Source organism: Tyto alba, unplaced genomic scaffold (assembly GCF_018691265.1).
Source record: "Tyto alba isolate M040663 unplaced genomic scaffold, T.alba_DEE_v4.0 Super-Scaffold_1, whole genome shotgun sequence".
Taxonomy (NCBI): domain Eukaryota; kingdom Metazoa; phylum Chordata; class Aves; order Strigiformes; family Tytonidae; genus Tyto; species Tyto alba.
The window spans coordinates 16,584,481-16,609,715 of record NW_024881261.1 but is presented as its reverse complement, the minus strand read 5'-3'; the positions used below and the strand labels follow the sequence as shown (position 1 = coordinate 16,609,715).

Below are 25,235 nucleotides of genomic sequence, written 5' to 3'. Positions count from 1 at the left end.
CCTGTTGGCAAGGGGTGTCAGGCGTGCCCCTGCCATCCCTGGCCACCAGCCGCAGCCCCCACCCACGGGGAAGTGGGGCCAACCCAAACAACTTGTAAAATAAAACATTTTTTTTTGCTGCACATCAACTGCTGTTAAAATGAAAAATAAAAACAAGCCAGATTTAAGCTCTCCTGGTAGTAGAAGAGCTTAAAAATGTCCTATAAAGGCACCCAAAATTTTTGAAAACAGCAGACACTGAAAATTATGTTAAAACCAGGTTTCTAGAGCCAGTCCCATGATTTTGGGGAGTTTGACTCATGATTTTTGAATGTTGGGGTTTGGCAACGCTAGAGTCCTCAGTTCGAATTTGTTCCCGATGTGGTATTTCGGCTTCCTAGCATGACTGATCAGTGTCACTCTCCTCCAGAGCCTCAAGAGACCTGGGGGACAGGAGGTAGAGAGGCCCGGTACCAGGCATTGTGCCTTCTGCAGCTCCAGGGATGCTCTCGGGTGGGTCTGGCAATCATCCCCGTGCGAAGCTCTTCTGAATCAAGCCGTGTGTCTGCCACATGACAGCAGTTCAGGCAGCAGAAACGGAGTGTGGGGGCTGCTGGACAGGCTGAAGGGAATCGATGAGCTAGATGCACAGTTTACTTGAGTTAAGCATTTTACTGGGGTTAAACGAACACGTTAAAAGCATGCTTCATACCTGTACATCTTTCATTCCAGCTTAGCCAGGCAGTATGTGCACAGGGTGTTGCTCAGCTCACTTTTTGGAGGAAAAGCACTGAAAACATCCATCTTCTTGCTGTAGTGTTAGGACTTCAGTTGCTGTCGGTAAAAAGTATTTATAAAGAAAACCTTTGCCTTGCAACTGTAGCACCTTGAAAGAATGATGTGAATGCAACTTGCCTGAGCAGCAAGTGATGCACAGGAGAGTGACGGCTGGTGTCGTCTGCCCCATGGCTCGTCGGAGGAGGTGAGTGTGGGGACAGGCATGGTACCTGCCCTTGTATCTTCTTGCTCTTCCTTGCGTTAGTGTACAGCAAGCTACGGTGCTATCTTATGCACCTATGTGGGTTTGGGTTACGTGGGGCTTCCCATGCGTGGGAGGTGAGACTCAGTCGCAGGAGGAGATCCCCCTTCACGTGGCTTCCTTGGCTGGGGAGCAGCACCGTGCAGGGACCGAGTTACCTCTCCTCCCTGGCAGCGCAGAAATGTCTCACTTTTGTGCCTGAAGCCAGATTTAAACCATATAAATCACCGTTGCCCCTGCCCATGGGTAATGCTCTGCAGCTGCCCAGGTACCCCTGCCTCAGATTCCCCCATCCCAATGTGATCCACAGCCCCAACCTCCCTGTGAGGCGGCTGGGGAGGGCATTCGCTCCTCCCATCAGACATCCCCATCCATCTCCAGCTGCCTGCCTGTTTGGGAGCTTGCAGATCGCTGAGTGCTTGAAGAGCTGACCACTTCTTGCCTATTTGGGAATGCTTTTAAATTGTTCCAGAAACTGCTGTTTGTTGATAAATCAGGGTGATCGCAGAGAAGTGTTTTAGCTAAACTGTGTAAAAGAAGGAATGAGCTGCAGCGCAGCACTGCCAGCTGTCATTGAATTTAGAAACACACATCATAGATTTTGTTGCTTTTCAGACAGCTGCGCTTATAGCTGCTCTTATAGCCATATAAAACAGTCATTCTGTCAGCAAACGGTCTGGCGGCGGAGCTGGGTTATATTTGCAGCCGTTGTTTCCAAGCCTGGTGGGTTCGCTCCCTCCACGTGCCTAGGTAAAGCCCGGAGAAAGGCGGCTTTGTGGCATGGACTGTAACCTGTCCCCATCATCATAGCTTTGCACAGGGTAGAGAGTAAAATGCTAGGCAGTACCCACTGCCTGTGCAGGGGATGGTGCTGACAGGGCTTGTCTTTAGTACACCCGGTTGTTAGGAATGGGTAGTTGCTGCCCTGAGAGGTTGTTTCAGGGTTTTTTACCCCAGGTCTGCAGTTGCTGCTCAAGAGTCTGGCTAGCTGGAGGTCAGACTGACAAACCACAGTTTGTTATAGCAGCACTCACAGTGAGCAGGCCCTGTCCCCTGTGGTCCATCCCATTTATACTTTAGAGCTAAAGCTGTGGGAGTACCAGGGACCAGAATTAGATTTTAAAGAATTTCCTCAAGGGAGATAGTGCCAATTCATCAAATTTGAAGCTTTTCACAGGATCAATATCACTTTTGATAAAACATCATCCAGGAAAGGTTTCCTATGTAACAGACCAACTTTAAATGCCTACTCAAAGTAGTATTTGAATATTTTATACACATTTTATTTGCATTCCTTTATATGAAGTGGAATGACTTCAAGCAAACTAGCCTAGCTGCATCAGGAGGCTACTCCATGAGTGAGCTACAAGAGCAGGAGTGAATTACTGCTGCGCACGTTGTTTCACACCAATCCCTTGGGCAAGTGGTGTCAGTGAGAAGTAACTGCAACGCAGGCCATCGCCGTCTCTCGGTGGGATGAGCTGCCTCCTGCAGAGGCCCCGAGGACGCCCAGCGGTGCAGGCATTGCGGAGCAGTGAGGATGCTGATGAGCTGTACCTGTGTTTTTGCTGGAGCAGTTTCTGTGGCTCAAGCCCAGTGATCTGGTGTGACCAACAAGGTGTGCAAGAGCAGGTGATGCTCACAGTCTTATTTTCTCTTGCTGTGTTATTCTGCTCTGCTCAAACCTGTAGTCCTCTCCCCACTCACCTCCATTTCCTTCTGAAACTTCAGAAGATGCTGGATTCATCCCGATCCAAAAGGGAAAATGTCTTAAATTATGCAGCAGAAGAAAAGAGCTTTCTTAGCTGTAATGTGATCTTGGTTCCTTCCCAGGCACCAGGCTGGAACAGAGGGTTTGGAAATTGCCCCTCTGGCCATTATCTGAGCTTTACAGCATTTAGAGATTGAACCCAGATCCCACATCTCTTCTGAAGCTCCATGACAATTTGCACTTGTTCCTAGAAACTATTACTGTCCTGTGAGCTCTTTACCACGGGAGGATTGAAAACAGAGCTATTCTGCTCATTTGAGCTCTTTTTTTGCATGAAGGCAGAGATCAGGGCTCATTCCTTTTTCTCACCATCTGAGGATTAAGCCCAGTCCTGACTGTTATCCGACCTTGATACCATTTACACACTGAACCCAATGCCTATGGCTTTTATCTGAGCCCTTACAGCACTTGGAAGCAGGCCATGCCCCTTGTCTGGTATCAAAAGCATTATATTAATTTGGGATTCATTCCACAAAATGAGGCTGTCAGCCAGACTCCTTAGCAATTGGATATTGAACCCAGACCTCGTGGTTGTCTTCCAAGTTATATGCCAGTTGGGAACTCAGCCCACAATCCATGGCTGCTGGCCAAGCTCCTTATTGGCGAGAGATTGACACCAAGCCCCCAGACTGCTATTTCTGTACGGTGGTGTTAAGGACTAAACCTAGCTCACGTGGTCAGCATAATCACCTCTGCATTGGCAGTGAAATGAAAAATCTAGTTAAAGACTTGAATGAATATTGAGGGTCGATGTTCAGCTGCTTAAAGACCAGGGATGATGACAACAATTCCCTTGGAACAAGGCCCCCTCAATACTCCAGGGGGAATAGCACCAGATCCCCCATCTGTCATCCAGCTGGATATAAAATCCAGGTTCTCATTAACACACAGTGCGCAGCATTTCTTTACTGGCTGGCAGTATTAAAGCCAGTTTCTCCAACTTTCAGGTATTCTTCAGATGGGATTAAACTAGATCCCTCTTCTATAGCACCATTAGGCTCTGCCAAAGCACTTCTTGTCACTCAGAGCAGACCTCCAACACTGCACCTTGCCTTGGGAAGCGCTTCCTGCGCGCAGCACGCCCCCAGCTTTTGCTGCCCCATAGAGCAATAAGGAACCCTGTCAGGTAAATGAGAGCAAGAGATGGTTCAGCACACCTCCATCCTCTCTGGGGGAAACTGGGAGCCTGACCAGGTAGAGGGAGCATTTCAGGTGAAACGTGAATCTGAGGCAAGCAAACTTTTCCCTCCTGCCAGCAATTTTGCTTGGGAATTCTTCAGCATCTTTACATGATGTGGTTTTACTGCATAGCAAAATGCTTCAGAAGACTGAATTAAAACCAAACAGCTTCCCAGCTGGGATGGTCATCATTAGAATGCAATTTCTAGCAACTGTGTGGGTTTCTTGGTAGCCTCGAAATCTTTAAAATTCTCATTAAGCAGCAACTTTGAAGGAATGGCTTAGCATGCAGCTAGAATAAGAAAATCTTCCCATGATGCAGTGGATCAAGCTGGATGTTATAGTGTGTACAGACAATATGGGATGTTGCTTTTTCTCTGAACTTGCAGTGATGGTGAAGGCTACTCTTTAGTGCTTTAACTGCAAATTGTGGACGGGGTGTTCTGGTTTCCCTGTCTGAAACTCTGCCGTGACTGGGGATAGAATCCATGGGAAGATTTCAATCCAGTTTTGCAGACCTGTCCCATGGGTCTGGAGTTAGTCTGATTGCCTGTTGCCCATCTTCTGATTCATATTTATTTGCTAAAAAAACATTAAGTCCTTGCCACACACATGTGGTTTTATGAAAATTTTCAGCCCAGGAGAACCAGTGCAAATGGGATTCAGCTGACTATGGTGGCAATTTGTTTGTAAATAAATTTTCCATGTACCCACTTGCTCTTCTATGAGTGGGAATACCTTTCTTTTTCCATTCACTGCTCTCACCAGCCATCTTACTCATCTCTTGTCTGAACACTCTGTACAGCCCTTTCTGCCCCCTCACTGTAAAGCTCTCTTTGGGCTTCTCTCTGCTCTTTGCCAGGTCTTTCCCAGCCTCTTCCCTCCACTATGTCCTGCGGGGTGCTTGAGGGGCAGGGGATGCTGTTGGCTTTGGTGCTGGCACCAGGAGCTGTTTGCAGGGACACTCCAGGCACTGCTCAGAATTTATGGGGAATGCAGAGTCAAACAATACCCGTGATTAGTTGAAATCGATATTTCTAGAACTGCATTTCTTTGCTTTATCAACAGAAGGGTTCATCTGTTGTGCATTTGCTTGGTCTCTTTAGCTAACCTGAAGATTTGGGGAGGGCGGTGTGTGCTGCCCGCTCCGTGCTCAGCTCTCACCACGTCCTTCTCAGCGCTGGCATGCGCTGTACGTGCAAGAGATGGACGTGGTGAATGGTGGGGATAGAGTGAGAACAGGCTCTTCTTTCCTGTCCTCCTGGTTGACTTCCCAGAGTTACGAAAGCTGCCGGCACGCCATGCCATGCCCCGCCATCCCTCAGCCCACTGGCTGATCTCAGCCTCCGTCTCGGCGTGCACATGAATTTCCACTCTTTGTACTAAACCCTGCCAAAGCAAAATTCCTGAAGCAGAATAAAAAACGTGGAAGACTTTCAAACCCAGAGATTGTTGAACTGTCCCTCTTACCAAATGGCAGTCAATACTATGTTCTTTATAAATTCTCTAGTATAATGTTTAATTCAGTAACTACAACTAGAAAGTCCTTCCAATTATTTTAAACTGCCAGAGATATTTTAATGTGCCTCAGATTTTGTGCTGGCATGCCACAGAGTTAAGTGCCATCCATCTTTCAGAGAGCTTTAAAATTTAGCCTTGTATAAAAAGAAGAAAAATGGGAAAGGATCCCATAGAACGTACTTGTCCCATGAATCCCACTGCCATTTGTGGCCTCACAGACACCTTCTGCATTTTGAAATTGTTTGTCTCCCTCTGTGCAGGGTGAGAGATCCATGCATACAGCCAAAATCTTTAATTCCTGTGAAGAGCTTCAGTTGAGAGCAGGATTGCGAGCAGATCTTCACTGGCGGCCACCCAGCCGTGCATCGTCGGGCGGTATTCACTCTCCAGATGCGTTCAAGCCTCTGAAACCAAGGATGTAAAAGGTTGAGAAAGTCCAAATATCTTCTGATTTCTTTTTTGTACCAGGGCCATGGGGCCTCTGTCTCTGCCTACTGGCTCCTCTTAGTCCCAAACCCACCGAGGCAAGCACCCGTCCCTGCTGGAACCTGCCAGCAGGCACTGCTGCTGGGTGCGAGGGAGCACAGCACGTAGCTTTGCTGCCTTGGTTAGCATCGCTCCAACTTCGTGAGCTTTCGTAAGTGGCAGAAGCTGACTCTCAGCATCCTTGCACTTTTTTTTAGTCTCTTTTTTTCCCTTGACATTTTTTTTTTTTGTTGTTTGCTTTATTCCTTTTCCGTGAGGTCAGTGGCACATGAGTGCTGAGCGTGTGCGTCTCTGCACCGGGCAGAGGGGGAGAAGGGGCAGGGAGAATGTCTTATAAATCTAGTTCTGCTCTATTAAGATTCATTCTGGTATGACAATGGCTTTTTCTATTTAAATGCTTTATGAAAGCCTCGCCTAATGATCTGTTAGCTGGGGAAAGGTTAAATTCCTGCAAGATTTTCTGTGTTTGATGAAGAACAGTGCAATTATCCAGAATTCAAAGTGAGTTTTAGCCAGCTGTTAATAATACTGTGATTCTTCATGTTCTCATTACTCAGAAGTAATGTGGCCATCCCTAGTCATGGCAGTAAAATATTTATAGCATTCTCTTTTGGCCCTGTTTGTACTTATGGAAGGCTGGACATCACTTGAAGTCTTCTAAATATGCTTCTTTTTGTGCTTTATCCACCCATGACAGTACTCTTCTTATCTAACTGCAGCTGTCTGCAATGGAGACATCCAATTTAAGGGGGTCATCTCAGGATGGGTCAGATGTGCCCTTTAACCACTAACAGTTGGGCATCTTGTTCAAACTGGTCGTCAAGTCACTGGAGAGACTGGTGCTTCCAGGTTCACACTATCTCAAGACAGCTGCCAAGGATGAAGGAGAGAAGTGGACTTGATACCTGATACTTTTGATACCGAGAGTGCCCGTATTAACAATCTGGTTTGGTGCAGAGATAGGTTTATTAGGAAACATGCAGGAGCAGCCCGCAGACATCTGTGTGTTTCTCCTAGCTCTCTCCCCTAATCACTGAGGTTTCCAGCTTGGAAAGTCGTGGCAGAACATGAAATACACGTGGCATCTTTGTGTCCAGGCACACAGAAACAAAATAAGTGTCATGGGGAAAATATAATTTCACAGTGGCAGGCCCTGCACTGGGATAAACAGACGTCTTGTTTCCTCCGGTGGATGCATGGAAAATCAATTCCCAGTCCTCTGCAGAGGCTCCTAAACATGAACCAAATTCCCTCCTGTAGTATTTAAGAACTACAGCTGTTTTGCACCAGCAAAAACGTTTCATTTCTAGCAGGGAAACTGAAGGTAACACCTTTTTGCTATCTTCATGTTGTCATTTAGGTATCTATCTTACCCTCTTTATAGGAGTCTCATTTCAAGTGCAGCTTTTTGCCTGGAGGTCTGAAGTAAATGAGTATTAAGTAACTGTATCTGCCTCTAATTCACTAAACATCCAGAAAAACAGCTAATGTGCCTGAACTGGTGGAATGAATACATTGGATTAATCTAATTCAGCTACTTTTCACTCAAACAACCAGTAGCATGTAAAAAAAAAGAAAAAAAAAAAAAGTTTGTGAAAGGGATTAGGAATTTCTTTTCCACATTTTTCCTTTCTTCTCCTTTCCATGACTTTGCTGCATTACATTAAATGTTAGCTATTCAGTTAGCTTATTTCCTTGACCCTCCTTAAAACAGTGCTTTTAAAATAAGTTTATTCTTCTCAGACTTCAGAGCTGGCTCCGTATTCACCGAGGCTTTCAGGGACCAGGAAAGGCAACAGAATAAACACAAACATACAGGCTGTGAGCAGCTTATCCTGACTGGAGCAAGTAGCTCCCAGCTGTCACCATCTCACTTGCATCTTGGTTGGGGAGTGTGGGTACGGGGAGTTTCAGAGGATCACCCCTGGGCTTAGAGCAATTCCCTGAGCGTGTGGTCACCTCTTCTCCATTCCCTTCAGCTCCCTTGGCCATGGTGGTGCATGCTATCACCTTAATGCCATGGCAGGTCTGATGTATGTATCCTCTGCTCCTTTATTGGAAATGTGTAAAAAGACCCAGAGCAGGCTGCCTAGACCTTCAGTTTAACAGCAAATTACTGGTAGCTACTCTTGGTGTGTGTATTTCTCACTGCAGTTCAGTCTATATCAGGTTTACCTCACTTTCTGGAGAGAACAGCATGTGCAATCATGTCAAAAGCCTTAAAAACCATCAAGGTATAAAACCTAAATGGCTTCTTTGCTGCCCGCTAGCCCAGCTCTCCTGTCAGTAGATTGCTTCAGTGTGATTTGTTCTTGCCACATTCCTGTGGCTGTTGATCATCATCTTATATTTTGTAAGTGCTGACAAGCAGCTTGATTATTTGTCAAAGTATTTTTCTGGGACCTGAAGCTGGTCTGCCTACTCTGTAATTCCCCAGTGCCTCCTTCCCCTCTTCTGAAAGTGGAGACCTCGGTCTGCCCACTCAGCCCCCTGGAACCTCCCCATCCCCAGTGGCTCCTCACAGTTAAGTGGTTGCATCTCCAAGGCCACTTCAGGAAGCTCGCCGAGTGTCCTGGGATGCAGTTCAACAGGCAGGGATGATTGAAAACACCACAGTTATCTAATTACTCTCTAACCAAATCTCCTGTCACTGTCAAGTGAGTTCATATCCTGCTACCACTGGCATTAGCTTTGTCAGGCATTTGATTGCTTTTGAGTTTTTGGGGAAGACTGAAGCAAAAAAAAACCAAAAGGCATTCAGCGCTTTGGCTCTCCCAGAAGCGCTTAATGTCACTCCGCCCTGGTCAGCTCCTTCTTCTCTCCTGCTGCTGCTGGCTGGTGCCCTGCTGCTCATCAAGGCCACTGTACAGCAGTGGAGATGCCAGCCGGGGAGCTTTGGGGCCAGCAGGTAGTACACGAATCCCACAAAGACCCCAGCAGCAGGGCTTGGCCAGGCTGTCACCAGGCAGGGACCCCTCCTCTATCCCCGAGCTCGAGGGGTGGCACAAGGCGCCTCTCCTTGCGTGCAGAGCAGAGGCTAGCCAGGTGTGCGCGCCTTAGAGTCCCTACTTGATTGTTGCTGGGGCTTGGTCACTGCACAGGGGGCTGTGGGAGCAGAGCAGGCTGCGGTGGATGCAGGGGAGGTGGCTGTGAACTGGCAGCCCTGAGGTGGTGATTTCCTCCTCTGCTCCCCAGGCACTGCAGGGATCTGCTCTGAAAGAGGTGCAAGACAGGATAAGCACAAGAAAGGCTGAACTTTCCTTGCCAAGAGCAGATGAAAAGAGACGTTATAAAGTCACTTGTCTCTGGTAACATGGCCCCTAGCTCTTGACACGGTGGTGGAGGGCATCCAAGTTTCATGCTGCAAGGAGATGAGCCCACACCTGGAATCCTATCTTGGTTTCAAAGGTCAGGTGCATTTCTTCAGTTACAGATGTCGTGGGGGTGGCATTTGACCCTGGCTCATCCTACACAGAAGGCAAGGTCTGATGGACAGCAGGATCATTTGAACCTCCCTGGAACTAGCTTTCATTTGAATTACAAACTGTTTTTTGTTTCTTCCCAGCCAGGTCTCTAGACAAACTCTATAACTTTGCCGACTGCTCTGGCCTTCACCTGATCTTTGCACTGAATGCTTTGCGCCGAAATCCCAACAACTCCTGGAACAGCTCCAATGCTCTCAGCCTGCTGAAGTACAGTGCCAGCAAGAAGTACAACATCTCCTGGGAGCTGGGCAATGGTGAGTGTGGGAACAGGAGAGCCACGGGAATGGAGCTCGCTGTAGCAGAAAGGTATTCCCTTTTGGAAGACAGTATTTGCAGACCTCAGGATGCTTTGCCAGTGTAGTTTCAGAGGGATTTAAAGGCCCCTACTATAAGGCAACACCATCTCTAAGACAGATCTGGCATGTGTTAGCCCCTTAGCTGGACGTTTCCATCAGTTGCTGTTAAGCACATGAAATGTTTCTGTTCTGACTTCTGGGCACAGCTGGTCCTGGGGTGTCCAGAGCAGCAGCTGTATGGATTTGTAGGGTGGCTGCAGTTCCAGGGGAAGTGAGAAACCCTATGAGGACAGGAGCCTGACACAAAGGTGCAGGTCCTTCACCCAGCTCACAACAAAAGGGGCACAGGAGGAGATTGCTGGCACAGGAGAGCAAGCAATGGCCCTCATCCACTCCTCAGAGGCTCCTTCTGCTGCTCCACAGAGCAGGCAGGCAGCTCTCCGGAGCTCAAGCTGTGCGACAGCATGAGCTGTGTGTCTCTCTCCGGAAGCACAGATGAAGGAGCAGAGCTGGCAAGCCTTGCTTGTCTATTTTTATTTTCCCAGAGCCCAATAACTATCGGACCCTGATTGGCCGCTCGGTGAACGGCAGCCAGCTGGGGAAGGACTACATCCAGCTGAGAAGCCTGCTGCAGCTTATCCGCACTTATTCCAGAGCAAACCTCTATGGGCCGAACATTGGGAGGCCCAGAAAGAACGTCATCAGTCTCCTAGAAGGGTAAGTGATGTTGCTTTGATCAAGAAGAGATCGGAAACCCCTCCTGAGACTGATGCCCTTTACAGCAGGTAGACATGCTCTTTGGCTTCCCAATGTCCAACAGCTGCCAGAACAGTGAGGATTTGTGTGGCTTAGCCATCGCAGTACCAGGGGCTTGGGGACACGGTTGTCTGTTCAGTTAAACTTCTGCAGAGGTCCCTGGTGGGATCTGGGGCTGGGCTGATTAACACTCTCTCAGGTAGTCCCAGCATTTCCCAATTATAGGCAGACTGAGGTGCCCACCTTGTTGGGATGTGGAGGTAGTGCAGTGGTGTAGATGCAGGCTCCAGCATGCCTGTGGGCTGCAGGGCCAAGTACCCCTTACCAGCGTAGGTGTTGTCAGAGTCCTTCTGGACAAATTGCTTTGCTCTTCCCATTTGGTGACTTCTCCCTGTGCTTTCTCCATCTGTGCAGAAGAAGAACCTGTAGCAACTTTCTTCACCGGCCAAGCCCTCTGCTCCCTCCTATAATTGGCATGTCTCTAGTTTGGGGACGCCAGAGGTGGAGAAGGAATGGTGACAGTGAGGGACGCAGACACCTGGAGGTGACATTGGACAGCTACAGGAACCAGGGAGGTGTGGGAGCCTGCTGGCAGCAGGAATTGGGACTGTGCGGCTTGAAGACCGTGCAGTGGAGGGGAAATTCCCTGCAGGACAGTAAACAGAAACTCCAGTGCAGAGGGCTGGGCAGGGGGAGGTGTGGAAGGGACTCTGCTGGGAGCAAAGCTGGGTCTAGCATTCATTAACATCTGCATGAATGATCTGGCAGAAACAATAAACAGCACACTGATGCAGTCCCTGGCGAGGCAGGGAGGGAGCCAGGGCCAGATTCTCAGCTCTGCTGCAGCAGCACAAAGAGACCATAAAGTTGGTTGAACCATCTGCGACGCCAGCATCCCTCCTACTGACAGAAGCGGGGGAGCAGCCCCTGCGCCCGCACCACAGCCTGCTGCCAATGCCCCGCGAGCGCGTCGCCAGCCAGAGCCCCCGCATTTGGTACAGCGCGGTGAAAGCGGCGCAGGGGGAGTTACAAAATGTTGTAGTAGCCTTGATCAGCAGGAAATCTATTAGCGCCGGGAGGAGCGGGCTGAGTAAGGAAAACAACAGGGATGAGAGCCAAGAAGCATTTAGAGAAAGGGAAGTCCTACTGCTGCATTTGCCCTTCGTGCGCCGCAGCCGGGTCCCAGGGAAGAGGGGTCGGAAGAGCTGAGTTGCACGGTCAGGGTGGTCTGGAGGCTCTGCGTTGCTGGAGCTGTGCTTTGACTGACAGCAACCCCGGGAGTGAGGCTGTAACGTACAATGTGATGGAGAGGATGGCAGAAACGCCATCTCAAATGAAAGGGAAGGTAGGTACCAGCTAGGGTTTGAACAACCCCGGTGACGGGATGGTGAGGGCTCTCCAGACCCCCGCCACTGGTCTGAAAAAGCTGTAATGAACATGCTTGTTGTCCAAGCTATATGCTGTTTCTCTGCTGCCATCCCTGCCTGCCAGGGTGATGCTGGTCCACAGGCGCTCAAAGCGATCTCACTTTCCCATGGAGAAACCTTGTGCCCTGCACTCCAAACCCTGCTGTGTGCAGCTCATGGTGAGTGGCACATGCCTGCGTGACCTTACAGCCCATGGGGTCCTGTGAGAAAAGAGCTGCTTGTCTTTCCACATAAAGACCCCATTATTACCAGGCAGGGCGTAAAGATGAGGAACAAGTCTGATTACACAAAGACAAAGGGCTAAATGCTCTTTTGCAGTATTTGGAAATGGAGTTGCAAAAGGACAAATAAATAAACCCCAGTGCCTAAGCTGCTTGACAGTGTGAACTTTATTCCCAGCAGCTCCTTAACATCTCCTCAGTACCCGGCTAGCACCACTGAGAGCTCTGCCTTCTGCAGAGGCATCACAGAATGGGTCAGTGGGATGAGGCTCAGCATTTGTCTGGGGCTGTCATGACCAGGACATGCCTCTCAGGATCCTCAATGAGGCTCACAGAGTCAGCAAGCAGGAGAGGGGAGAAGGAATTTAGGAAGGTGTTCTCAATGGCAAGCCTGTTGTTTGCCTTGCTAGACCACCATGCATGTTCTACATAGTGCTCACAGCAGGTTAAAGAGCAAAAAAGGTGTGTGCAGTTAATAGTCTTGATGCAAAATCTTCAAAGTTTTTCTCTTATTTAAAAAAAAAAAAAAAACAAAACATGATGAACAGCAGAAGTCAACCAAGTAGGAAGATATATGCCAAGTGGAAGATTATGACTCAAGTGTTAAGTAGGGCTGGAGGGGAGAGATGAGACATCCCAGAGCAGCAGACGGGATGGGTGGATTAGTCTGCCAGGCGAGCAGTGCCTTGCTACACAAAGTGAGGAAGCAGGTTTCAATGTGGGAAATAACAGAAATGAGCTGAAATGGGAAAGGAGAGCTCAGAGAAGAATCTCTGACAGTAGAAGCTGGCATTAGATGTTCTCCAGGGAAAGCCTCTAGAGTTACCTGAGGTCCTGAAACACTCAAAGAAAAGTCTCATTGTGAAGTATTGCCTAAAATTACATTTTCCTGTTGCATGCTTTGTGTTCCAAACATTGTAGTCTATTGTTTAACGGTTATCTCAAGCAACAAAGCTAAACTTACTCTTTATGTTTAAACACTGTCCTGCGATAATGTCAGCGTCATCATGAATTGGGCATTGCTCTTTGCTGTGCACCAGGCTCTGTCTGTCTTGATGGTGGGAGATGGACACCTCCAGGGCCATTCTAACCCAATCCCAGGGCGTGTCCTCCTGGACAGGGTGGGACTGAACCCCTCCTGGCATGCCACCTTTCTCTGGAGTCTGCTAGACTGGCTAGATGATGAGTGCAGATCAGGTATCTGAAGGTTTGCAGCATGTAGGGGTGTGTGCACGCTGTCCCGCTGCAAAGGTTGTCATTAGGCAAGTGACACTGAGCTGTGCTGGGTGAAACCTATCCGCTTTCTGATGATGGAGGTAGGATATGGTGAGGGGAGTAGAGCCCTGCCCGAAACACAGCAGCATGGGCTTTGCACGCCTTTCACTGCAGAGTTACTGCTCCTGAGCTCTTGCACCAACCACCCTGCAAGGTGCAATGGCTCAGAGCAGCCACAGAGCCCATCAGTGTCGCTCTGGGCTGGCAAGTCCTGGAGGCTGGACCAGGACCACTACTGCTGATGTAAGGACGGGCTCTGCAGTGATGGAGCATTGCTCCAGTGGCTGGGGCCTGCTGTGCAGGAGGCTAGCAGTGGTGTCTTGTGAATGCACAGGTGCAAGAGGGAATTTCTCCAGACACAACCAACAGTTGTGTTTGATGAGGTGTTAATTAGACCATTCATGCAGCCTGAGCTGTTGGAGAGCAGACCACGTTAGCTACCTACTGTGTCTGCGGGTACAGGAATCCCAGAACTGCTCAGAATTTGCTTGGAGAAAAAATAGTGAGATTCTAAGGAATTAACATAGATTTTAACAGCAGATCAGAAATCAGACACAAAGGTTAATGCATGACTGAATCATACATTCAGTGCTGGAAGAGAAGAAACAGGAGGGAAAGCTATTAGGAAGAAGAGATGAAAACGTGTTAAAGCTCAGGACATTTGGTACAAAACATAGGCTGGCACATGTGAGCAGATTTGGCTAAGGGCTCTCATGGCCTGTTGTTCCTCAGCTGGTGTAGTCTAGTTTTTGCCACTGGACACTCACAAGTGTTGGGGCGCTACTTCCACAACGGTGGGGTCTGTAGTGTCAGGAGGATAAGGGCTGTCAGGCACTTGTGTCCACACTAGGCTGGCTGTTGTTGATGCTCTGTGACCACTTTGGGTCCTGAGCCTGCTGAAGTCACCAGAGGAGTGAAAATCTTCCTTGTCTGAAGCTACAGCCTTTCCCTACTTCCTCATCCCCCAACTCTCAGAGCCACCAGACCTGCTGCCTCCTTGGCTTTCTGTCTGACCTCTTTCCAATCTCCTTGGCCCCTTCTTGCTGCTGCTGTCACCACTGCACATCCAGCCTCTGGTCACAGAGCCTCAGCACCTCTGGCCAGGTGGCAGCAGCAGGCGAGGAAGCTCTCACAAGTCAGTTCTCACGTCACAAGGCACAAGAGTTTCTCATCCTTCATTTTACTGTCTCCTACTTCTGGTTTCTAGCACCTGTGGAGAGTTAACCACCTGCCTGGGTCACTTTGGCTCCTTTTGGTGATGATGTCATTCCACAATGCTCTGAAAGGAGCCCATAAAAGGTGAGGAAGCATGCTTGTCAGTGGTAATTAAGCCCTTCCTCTCTGTCAGCTGTGGACATGGCAGGGTCAGGAGGGGGCATGGAGATGATGTCCTGATCATCTGTGGGCAGCCCAGGTAGAAGAGGTCAGTTTAAAACCTGTTCCAGTCCTCAGTCCTGCTCCCTGCATCCACAAATCAACCCCAAACCCAGATTCCTGTGTTGGCCCTTATGTGGTAGGGAGAGATGTTAGCTTACAGCTCATGAAATGGCACAGGCTGTATATGTGGGGTCCAACACAACCAGAGGCCAAACCAAAATCAAGGTGCTAAAAATGGGAGCGTCTTTGGTAGTATTTTTATGATGACTGCCCATGCCTTGTGGCCATGCCATCAGTCAGTCCAGGTATTGGTTTTTATCCATGACTTGTTCTGGAGTAGCAGCCAAAGAGCGTATGGGCAGAGCTTGTTTGTTTAAATTCAGGTAAGGAAGAGAAACAAGAAGATCCTGGAGTAGGCAGTATCTGGCAGAGGGAAGGACTCTGGGTGGGTTTCAGGATAAAATGTAGGTATTTCTTCTGTCCTCTTGCTGACAAGGACTTCTGCCCTGTTTGACACAGGGGACTTGTAAGCACTGCATTTTTTACAAGCCCTGGTTTACTTTCTTCAAAAATTATGTCACTGCTGTATTGGTCTAAGGCTGTACAGTGATGCTGCAGAGGCAAGAGTGTTTCAGTCAGCAGAACCAGAAGCTTCACCCTTATGCAAGCTACAGCAAGGCAGATGGCACAGAGTGTACCAGGACACTGAATAGGTCCAGAGCAAGAGTTTTGTGCAAAAAATCAAGCCACAAGACAAGCAACATTAAACTAATGATACAAAGGGAGGAGGAGGTCACTGCAGCATGAACTCAAGCTCTGGTGGCATTGAATTTATGAGTGAATCCATTCATAAATACATTGAAATGAGGCGTGAAGGATGTGATGAGGCATTTTGCAGTTTGTTATATAGCAGAGTGAAGTATCTGAGGTATAAGCAAAGGATTTAACTCTTTCAGGAGGAAAGGGTTAAGAGAGTTGTTGTTGCCAAAACTTGATCTAGATGGCTGGAATGCCAAAATCACAGTCACCTGTATAGGAAGAACAAAATGGGTAAGAAAAGACATAGATGAGATTATGCCACTGTATAAGTACACAGTGTACCTTCATCCTGATTGCTATCTACGATCTTAGTCATTCAGTCTTAGAAAAGATGTAGTAGAACCAGGAGGGCTACAGGGAGAGTAGCCAAGGATGTGTGGAGCTTTGTGATGTCTTCACATGAAAAGAGATTAAATAGGCTATGCCTTTTCAACTCAGAAAACAGACAGCTCAGAGGGAATGTTATTGAGGTCCAGGAGCCTGTGGATTTTTTCATAGTGCAAAAAGTAGTTTGGAAGGAAGCTTTGGAAAGAAGGAGGAAGCTTTTTCACATGGTATGTGATGGCATTGCAGAAGTCATTGTCACAGGGTATTGTGGGGGCCAGAGGTGTGTGCTCAGAAAGGGACTGGACAAATCAATGGTGGGAAAAAACATCAGTAATAATGCAACATCGTGGTCCAAATGCAACCTCCAGGGTCCCTGGAGTGCAGATTACCAAGGCTGGGTGAGGCAGCCTGGGACATAAAGCTCACTTTGCTAGGAGGCTTGTGCAGCCCTACTGTAGATCAGGTTGATTGAAGAAAGGTGATGCTGAGCAGGGAGAGAATACAATATAGCAGCAGATCTATACGTAGTCCCCACAAGGCTCTGCTCCCTGAAGTGAAATCCCTGCCTGAAATTTGGTACTGCAGGTCAAAGTCTTTGCTGCAAGTGGTGTGAGTTGGGTCTAGTACCTGTCTCTGCTGCTGTAGGTATTTGGTTGTACTGCTGGAACCTGAAAAAGTTAGTAGTTGAAGCCTGTGCCTTAGTCCCCCTCACCAACCAATTCAGACACAAGATAAAGCTATTGGCTCAAAGGGCAGAGATCTGCCACCCAGCTCTAGGGATCTACCATGGCACTACAGGCAGGCCAGTGCTGCTCCTACATTTTGGGCTTGGGGAGGGTCAGTTTATTTTTGTAGTACTTCAGGGAGCAGCAGATGAAATAACCTGTATTTGTGAAGTCGAGCACCCAGGAGTCAGATGATAATGCTAAACCAGCTGGGTAACTTGTCTTCTTGTGCAGCTGCATTCTTTGTTACAAGATCACTTTTTTTTTTTTTTTTTTTTTTTAATTATTTAAAGGATGACAATCTGCAATTACCTGCATGGGGAAGAGATTTCCAAGTGCAGATGGCTCTTTAATGTATCAGGAATAAGCCTAGGAAGTTCCAGTGACTGGAAGCTGAAGCCAGACACGTTCAGATGAGAAATAACATACTTGGAGGCTAATTAACCATGAGAGCAATTTGCTTAAGGTTGCAGTAGGTGCTCCATGACTGGCAACTATTGAATCAGGACAGGAGATGTATTCCAGAGATGTGCCCACACTCAAGTGAAAGTTGGGGCCCTGGAAGATGTGGCTATGGGAGATGCTCTAAGAGAGGTCAGATTTGAGCCACGGTTTCACAGTATAGAGTTTTGGTGTCAGTACCATCTTGTGGAGTTACAGCCTTCCTGCCCCACTCTCCCACAGCTCATTCCTGATATGTGAGGTGCTGTCCCACCTTGTGCCAGTATTACCGTTTCTGCAACAGAGCTGTGAACTGTTTGGGTGACTGACCAATGTTAGATTACATTTTTCACAGTGATTATTTCAAAACAAGCTTGGACCTCAGTTCTAGCTCAATGCATGGCCCCACAAGTAGTAATGCTGGCATGGAATGCTGGCACACAGGCAGCTGCAAGAGTACAGAGATGGACATATCCACGTTCAGTGGCTTTGTCTTATCCTCAGTATCACAAACTCGCTGCCTGAGGCTCCTGTTCCACCACACATCTCTGACGTGTTCTGCTTTCCCACCTAGAGATGCTGCCCCAGCAGATTTGGAGGACTTGTACATTTGCCCAGGTTTCTGATATGTGGAATTCCAACCAGGGACACAGCATGGGCATGCCCTGGGACTGCCACCCACCTGAATTACGGGGCATTGCTGCAGTAGTTGCCCACGTTGACTGCACAGCATGGGCTGAGCTTGTCCCACTGCTCCTGGTGGGATTTACTGCACATGCGCTGTGAGGTCGATTGGTGCTCACAGAGAAAGGCCAATGTGGAGGAAAATGGCAGATTTACTGCGCCAGCCCAGCCCATCTGTGCAGCACATGTGCAGGGATCTGAGCCCTCCCGGAAGCGTCTGGTTTGCTCTGCCTGCGCCGCGCTACACACATGGACATCACGTAGTCCAGGAAATCCCAGATAAAAATGTGCCAGTGCTGGTCATTTGGACCATATGGATCTTCACTGGCCTCAAAATCTGTAGTTTGAGCAGCACAGGTGCTACAGGAATAAAGGGATTAGTAACATCTGTATTCCTAAACCAAGGATCTTCAGATACCTGTGCATCATTGCGTCTCCACCTATGCTGGGCTTTCATCTCTTGCTCATGCAGTACCACTTGTTGGCTGCTGAGCTGCTCTAGATTCCCTTTGGAGAGTAGAGACCCTTGCCCAAGTCATCTGGGGTGCTCCAAGCACAACTCCACCATTAAGTCAGGACTTGAAGCTTTACCAGGAACTTTTGAACTTCATCCTGCAAAAATCTCAATAAAAGGGGAAAAAAAAAAAAAAACAGAGAAAGGAAAACAGGCATGGAAAGCAAAATTTGAGCTAGGTATGCATTTTTTTATGGTAAAATTTGAAAATTACCAGAACTAACCAATTTATTTTGCTCTTATGAAGACAGAAGATGAACACTAAGCAAGCCAGGGCTTTTTCTGCCCTGCTTTTGGTCTCTGCTGTGCTGCCTGAGTGATGCCTGTGTCCTAAACCAAAATTTTCTCAGGAGCTTTTTATCAACAGACCAATTAGCTTCCTAGAGATGTGAGAGATGGAACAGACATATGTCCAACTTCTGCTGCTCCAGGGATGCTGGAGGTTATACTGAGGCTGTGTTTTGCTTTTCAGTCCCTGCTCAAAGACGGCTGTAGTGGGTGTGTTTGCTGCAGGCACTGTGGAAGTGGAGAGGAAAACTGGAGAGCTTCTTCCTCTGAGCTTGGTCTGTTCATGGTTTTGGACTGTGAGTGGAGAGTGCCAAGCTGAGCCTGAAGAGGTGATTTAGTAAAGTTCGGGATGCTTTATTTTGTGGCCAGAACATAAAGCATTTGAGGTTGGAAAGCAAGCTGGGCTAATCTTCAAACCCAAGTACAATATATCGATCTTCAAACCCAATATAGATTGTATTAATAATTTCAGTTTAGAGTTCATTAGTTCACTCTTATACACTTCATACGTTACATTTTAGGCAGCAATCCCCATACTGAGCATTTAAAACCTGGGAGTCAGGGTTTTTTGATCTATTTGGCATCTTTCTGCACACTTAGTTTTGTTGAACAGCAGCCTCTCTGTAGCAATATTTGCAAAATCCCCTTTTGGCCAGATGACCAGTGTGAGTGGAGGGGAGCTCACACCTCTCCCTCTGGCTTCACTGGGGCTGGTCTAGCTGGTCTCCTCACCCTGCTCAGCTGGGGAGAAACCACCCCCAAACCACTGCCCTGGCACTGGTCTCCTGGACCTGACCCTCAAGAGAGCATTTATGAAAGTCAGACTTGGGCACTGAAGCTCACATCACTGCTAGGCAGCAGAATCAGGGATGCATCAGTGCTACGGGAGTTTACAGCATGTTATTGTTTTTCCATTTCTAATTGTATCTCTTCTCTCTCTGTCTGCAGGGATTTATTACTGCTGCCTTTGCCAGTGTCCTCTTATGCTTCACAGGGTCCAGCTGCCCTTTTGTCCCAGTCTATAATTGACCATCGTCATTAATTTAAAGTTAGAATTATTGTTTCCGAGCTATATTTAGCCTGAAGCTTGCTGCTCTTGTTTCAGACCTGATTAGAGGCTCATGTGCTGGAAAGCTTGCTGCTCCTCCCTGCCATAACAACTAGTCTGACAGAAGGTCTCATCTCTCCTCACAGACTTTCCCTTTTCTTCCCCACCCTCAGACATGGGGCTGCCGGGAGGGGAGTCAGGGTCACAGGACCCAACGCCACTCATCCCTGTGTTCTGGTGGAGTCAGGATGGCTGTGTGATTCCTGCTGTGTTCCTGGGATCCCCATGCACCAAAGAGCAGCCCGAGACAAAACAACATCGTTTTCTTTCTCATCACATTCGCTTGTTCAGGCCCATGGCTCCTGTCGTGTGCATACATTATCACTTTCAAAATGCATCGGCTACACAGCACACATTACACTACTGAACAGAAAAGCATGCCTTTCCAATTGGTGTGTGCCTTTATGTGTTTTCATATCTGTGCCCCTAAGCATAAGAATATAGTAACTTCTTGGGCTTCCTCGTGGGAGCCACAGTTTTCCAAGGTGCAGTTTGGATTGCTGGATCAGGGAGCCAGGAAGGGACCGTCTTGGATGACAGCAAGCCTGTGGTAGAGGCTGCTGCTGCAGTGGTTGCATACGGTCCCCAAGATTAAGAACTGCTTTGGTTTTGGCATCAGCTTGTGTAGCCTCAAGTCTGACTCAAATAGGAGCTGTCTGGAGGAGGTGTATTTTCTTTAAGATAGTTGGGTCACAAGCCATCAGGAGACTAATACAGATATATATAACTCACCGTATCCTTGTGCATAGAAGTGCTGTGGTTAGTCATAGGAATGGGACAAACCCAAAGTGCACCCAGGTCAGAATCCCATCAGCTGCTAACAGCCAATGCCAAAGAAAGAGCGTCAAAAAAAGGCAAGCATGTAGCAGGATTTGTCCAGCCTTTCCTCCTATCCTCCAACGCTCAGGGGCTTCCTGAACTGGAGGTGGCATCTTTACATCTAATAGCTTTGCTGGGTTTTATTTCCATTTTCTTCCATTTTTCCAGTCCTTGCTTGAAGCCAGGCAAGGAGCTCCTCACCTTAATACATGTTGGATGAAGAAGTGTCTTCTTTTAAGATGGACATTTAAAACTTTTCTCACTATTGAGAGTTGTTGCAGTCATGGAACTAAGTACATATACCAAGATCTTGTTCCTGAGATGCTGTTGTGTTCTGAAAGCTCTCCCTGTCTGCTTCAAAATGATGCTGAGAACTCGGCTGCCAGTTGAGTTTCACTCTATTATTCTCACCTGTGCTTGCCACAAGCATTTGTATTCAGTGTAATTTATTTCTTCCATTTAAGGATGCAAAGATTTCATTAGAAAGGGTCTGTGAATGTGGTGACTGCCTTTGGTGTCCCAAGATGCAGGATGGGCATCGGTTGTTTTAGGACTTCCCCTGTGACAACATTGGGCTTATATGGTTTCTTCCTCTGTTTTCTATAGGTTCATGAAAGTGGCTGGCAGCACGGTGGATGCTGTTACCTGGCAACAGTAGGTATTCACCATTCCTTCTACTTTCCAACACTAATTGCAGTGATCAGCCGATGCTGGGAGCAGAGCTGATGTACTGTCTGGGTGTGAAAGGGGGCAGACGTGTGACAGCCACCTTCTCTGTCCTCCTGCTGCATTTAAATAGGCAAAAGAGGCTCCGTCCATCCTTCTGGAGCCTCTTGAACAAATACAGAAGGGGATATATTAACCTTTACCACTGCAGCTGAGACAGAGACTAAAAATACCACTGCCTGCATGCCTGGCCTGCCTGGTTGCTGGAAACAAAGCCCTGTGCTGGACTGCTTTGTCCCTGGAGGCAGCCGGGAGCACAGGCAGCTCCGGTGGTGGCCGGGGTGGGGATGACAGGGAAGCAAAAGCCACATGTGACAGATGTATGGGACTATCTGAAAGCCATTTTCCTTACACCCCAATCACTGTCTCCCCGTGACTGCTGGCCTGAAGGTGAACTAGTTTGACCCAGAGGAGGGAGAGGCAGCTCAGTCCAATGGTAAATGCATAGTGCCCCAGTCCCCACTTCATTTTGTAAGGGTCTCAGATGTCCGTAGACATGCTGCAGTTCTACGCTGCAGATGGAGCCCCAGGAGCAGATGTCAGTGGAAAGGGGGTGAACATCCATGATGCAGGCCCAGCTGGAGCTGCCAGAGAGGTGCTGAAATCTGATTTTCCTCCTGGTTCCTACATGTGCTGCAGTTGAGAAGAGCAAAGCAAGCTCTGAGTTGTAGCACTGAGTGTTCACAAGCACCAAGTGAAGGGAATGTTTTTTTTTCATTTGGGGGAAAATCCATAAACATCTTTTTCCTCTTCTTATTTCCAACTGTCCCAGTTTGCACACTGTGGCCAGAGGTAGGCTCCCCAGTAGGCTGTGGCTCTCTGCAGTGGGAGTGCAAGTGCCAGTGCAAAGATGAGGCAACATGCAAGCACAGCAGGCGACCACCAAAGTTGATTTTTGGTTTGTGAGAAGGGGTTTGTGGGGCAGGCAGCACTCTCTCCTGCCACAGAAAGGACACGTTTCAGAAACAGGCGTTCACTGGAGCAAAAACCATGGTGAGACCCCTCCATGTTCCCAGAGAAAATGGATTTGCTCTGATGCTGGATTAAACTGCCCACGTGGGGACTGGCTGTCAGCACAGGAGCCAGGGTCTCAGGTCCAAGGTAGGCTTTTGTGTGCTGCCCATAGGGCTTGTTCCCCAAGCTGGTTCTTCACAGCAGCCCTTTGTGGGGTGCTCGGGTTGCTTTGCTGAAGTGTAGCAGTGTGGTTTGTAGAGCCTGTCTCTTGTAAAGCCCATCTGGAAACCTGCTCTTAAAAAGAGCTGAGTGAGTTTTAAGGGATAAGGTTTTCTTGCGTGCACCCACAGGCTCTGTGTAGGTGTTTTAACCTTGGAGCCTCCTGCAGAAGCAACTGTTGGCATCTCAGAGTGGTTTATAGCGCGAGGCATGACCAGCATCCAGCAAGTCCCATTCTTCAGGGAGTTTAGCTTGCCTTACTGTGCCGCAGTGGTCCTTGCTTGGGTGCTTGGCTCCTGGGGCTTCCCCGCCAGGCAGAAGCAGCTTGCTGCAATAGGGGCAGTGGGGTAGCAGAGCATTTGGAGCGGGATTTGTGTTACTTACAGGCTCATGCTGTGCAACGATGATCTATGTCTCAGCTGGGAGTTTGCTTTTCATGATTACACGATGTGCTGATCACATTTACTTAGTCCAGGAATTTGCTTTCTGCAACAGGGCTTGATCACTGGGCCAAGCCCTTGGATGAGTTGAAGGAACAAACTTCCAGGCTTCAGATGTAGAGTTTCATTCTGGTGTGCAGGGAATCTGCCCGCATGGCTGATTTGAAACCTTTTCTTATAGGAGCGGTGCTTAGTGCTCGGCGGCACTGGTGCTGAGCAGCCACGCTGAAGCGGCAACCTGCGAGGGAGGGCTGGTGCAGCTCCCCACGAGGGTCTGCAGGGCTGAGAGGCTGCTTGCTGACCCGTTTCCACAGCAGTGTAGGAGCCACTTCTCCCCCAGCCTGGGTTTGCAGCTCTGGAGATTGCACCCGTATGCATTTGTGAGGACTGGCAATGGCCACAGCTCTGAGCTGGGCTTCTGTACTGTTTATGAATAAATGTCAAAACAGTGTCTCATCCCTCTGCTCCAAACAGCAAAACAAAACAAAACAAGTTCCTTTGTATCCAAGAAGAAAATTATTAGCAGGAAACTAAACTGCTGTCTAACTTCAAGTATGAATATTTCTGTTCCAAACCCTAACATTCTCCTGGGATATCGGCTATAAATTTGTCAAATCTGTTACTCCTTTGAAAAGGCTGTGCTCAATCCAGAAAGGGAATTGAGAAGGGAATACATTGCAGGGATCCCTATTCTCTGTGTGAAAACAGAATATATCTGAAATATATCTGACAGAAAAGTGACACTGGGTGGAAATAAGCAGCCTCGCCAGCCTTTCTGAGTACGGTTTCGCTTACATATGTAACTCAGCATGTGTGCCTCCCTCTTCAGAAGTAATGTGTTGCTGGAGAGGGATGTGTGAATGGCTTCAAAACGCTCAGGGAATTTCCACTAAAGGAGGGTGTGGCAGGTGGGACTGACAGTGGCTTGGAGAGTTTTGGCATTTCCCTGATAATTTAGTTTGTTTGTGGTGTTTGGTTATGAGTAAACGCTCGATTTATTGCGGACCCCCTCAGCCTTTGGATGTGGGTTTCCACTGCTCAGAAACTTCCCCACAGCCATCTCTTTGCTCAGCGCTGGTGTCCTCACACATGGTGAAGATCCACTGCCCACTTAAACCTGCAGCCATGCCCAGTTCCATCCCTGGGCGTGCTCTCTCAGTCTCTACAGCTGGTTTTCCATCTGAAGTCTTGTGCACAGCTCCAACTTTGGCATATTTAATGGACAAATCCTTATGCAATGCTGCCTCTGAAGAACAAATCCTTATTACTTATGGGGAAAGTAGATGTTTGCATCTTCAAAGCTAGTGGGCATCTATCACTGTGGCTCCTTGGACAATGCCACATTATCTTCCCAGATGGAAAGTCACTTGCCCTATGTGGCAAATCAGAGATGCCAGGCACACAGGCATGTGTGAGATGCTGCTTAAAATGCTTTTGCTGGGCTCGGTTTGAGTGACATCTCTTCTGGCTTAGACATGTTGAGGTGGAGATGCTCATGAGGCAGTCACAGGGGGCAGATTTCCCAAAGGTGCTGAGGGAGAGTTGCCCAGTGTGCACACATGCACCAATGTATATACCAAGGGTATATATTAGGTCTCACATGAGCCTGCTGTGAGTGCTCAGAGTGCAGTGTCTTCGGAGATTGTGCCTGGAGGAAGAGGTTGCATAGAGAAATTGCTGGCCCATGTCTGCCTGTAAATAAACCTGGCTGGGGCACACCTTTGCTCACTAGCTTGCCATTCTCTGCACTGATGGAGGGCACAGTCCTTGGCAGCATTGTGGCCCTGGCCACCAGCATGGTCCCAGGTGATGCCAGGGCATGGCTGGGGAGGTGGCATGAATCAGACATGGCTCTCACCATCAGGACAGACAGAGGCACCTTGTCTGGAGGCAGAGAAAGGCATAGGTGTGCTCTGTGCATTTAGAGACAGAGAGCAGCCCCTAGTCATTCTTCTTTATCAGTGCATTTATTGGCTGACTGGAGGTGGGCAGCACCTCTCCCCTGTGCCCACAGGTCTTTACTTGGGGGGAGCAGATCGCATCCTGTCTCTCCTCTCTGGGGAGAGCAGTGCTGTGTCCTGTGCTGCAGACAGGGGCTCTGCCCTCTCCTCGGGAAGATGCTCAGGGATGGGGTCCACTCGGTTGGCAGAGGCGTCATGGTTTCACAGCTGCAGTGGCGGTGGGGTGTCACGCTGACAGCGGGGATCTGCCCCGTTCAGCGTTCCCGGCAGGAGAGTGCCCTAATTCCTAGCAGACTTTCCCTATAGCAGCAGGCAACAAAGTAGATCCGGAAATTCCTGAGCTTTGGGAAGTAGGATTTAATATAATTAACTGCAACAGAAGAAGAGGTCAGATAATA

General features: G+C 48.4%; 1 protein-coding gene across 1 annotated transcript in view; it reads left to right on the top strand.

The window, feature by feature from the left end:
- HPSE2 (heparanase 2 (inactive)) overlaps positions 1–25,235 on the top strand; it is a 114,064-nt gene that overhangs the window by 64,742 nt on the left and 24,087 nt on the right. The window contains exons 4-6 of the mRNA XM_042790061.1: positions 9,541–9,714; positions 10,302–10,473; positions 21,144–21,191. Coding sequence (XP_042645995.1) covers positions 9,541–9,714; positions 10,302–10,473; positions 21,144–21,191 — 394 coding nt within the window. The remainder of the gene's footprint in view (positions 1–9,540; positions 9,715–10,301; positions 10,474–21,143; positions 21,192–25,235) is intronic.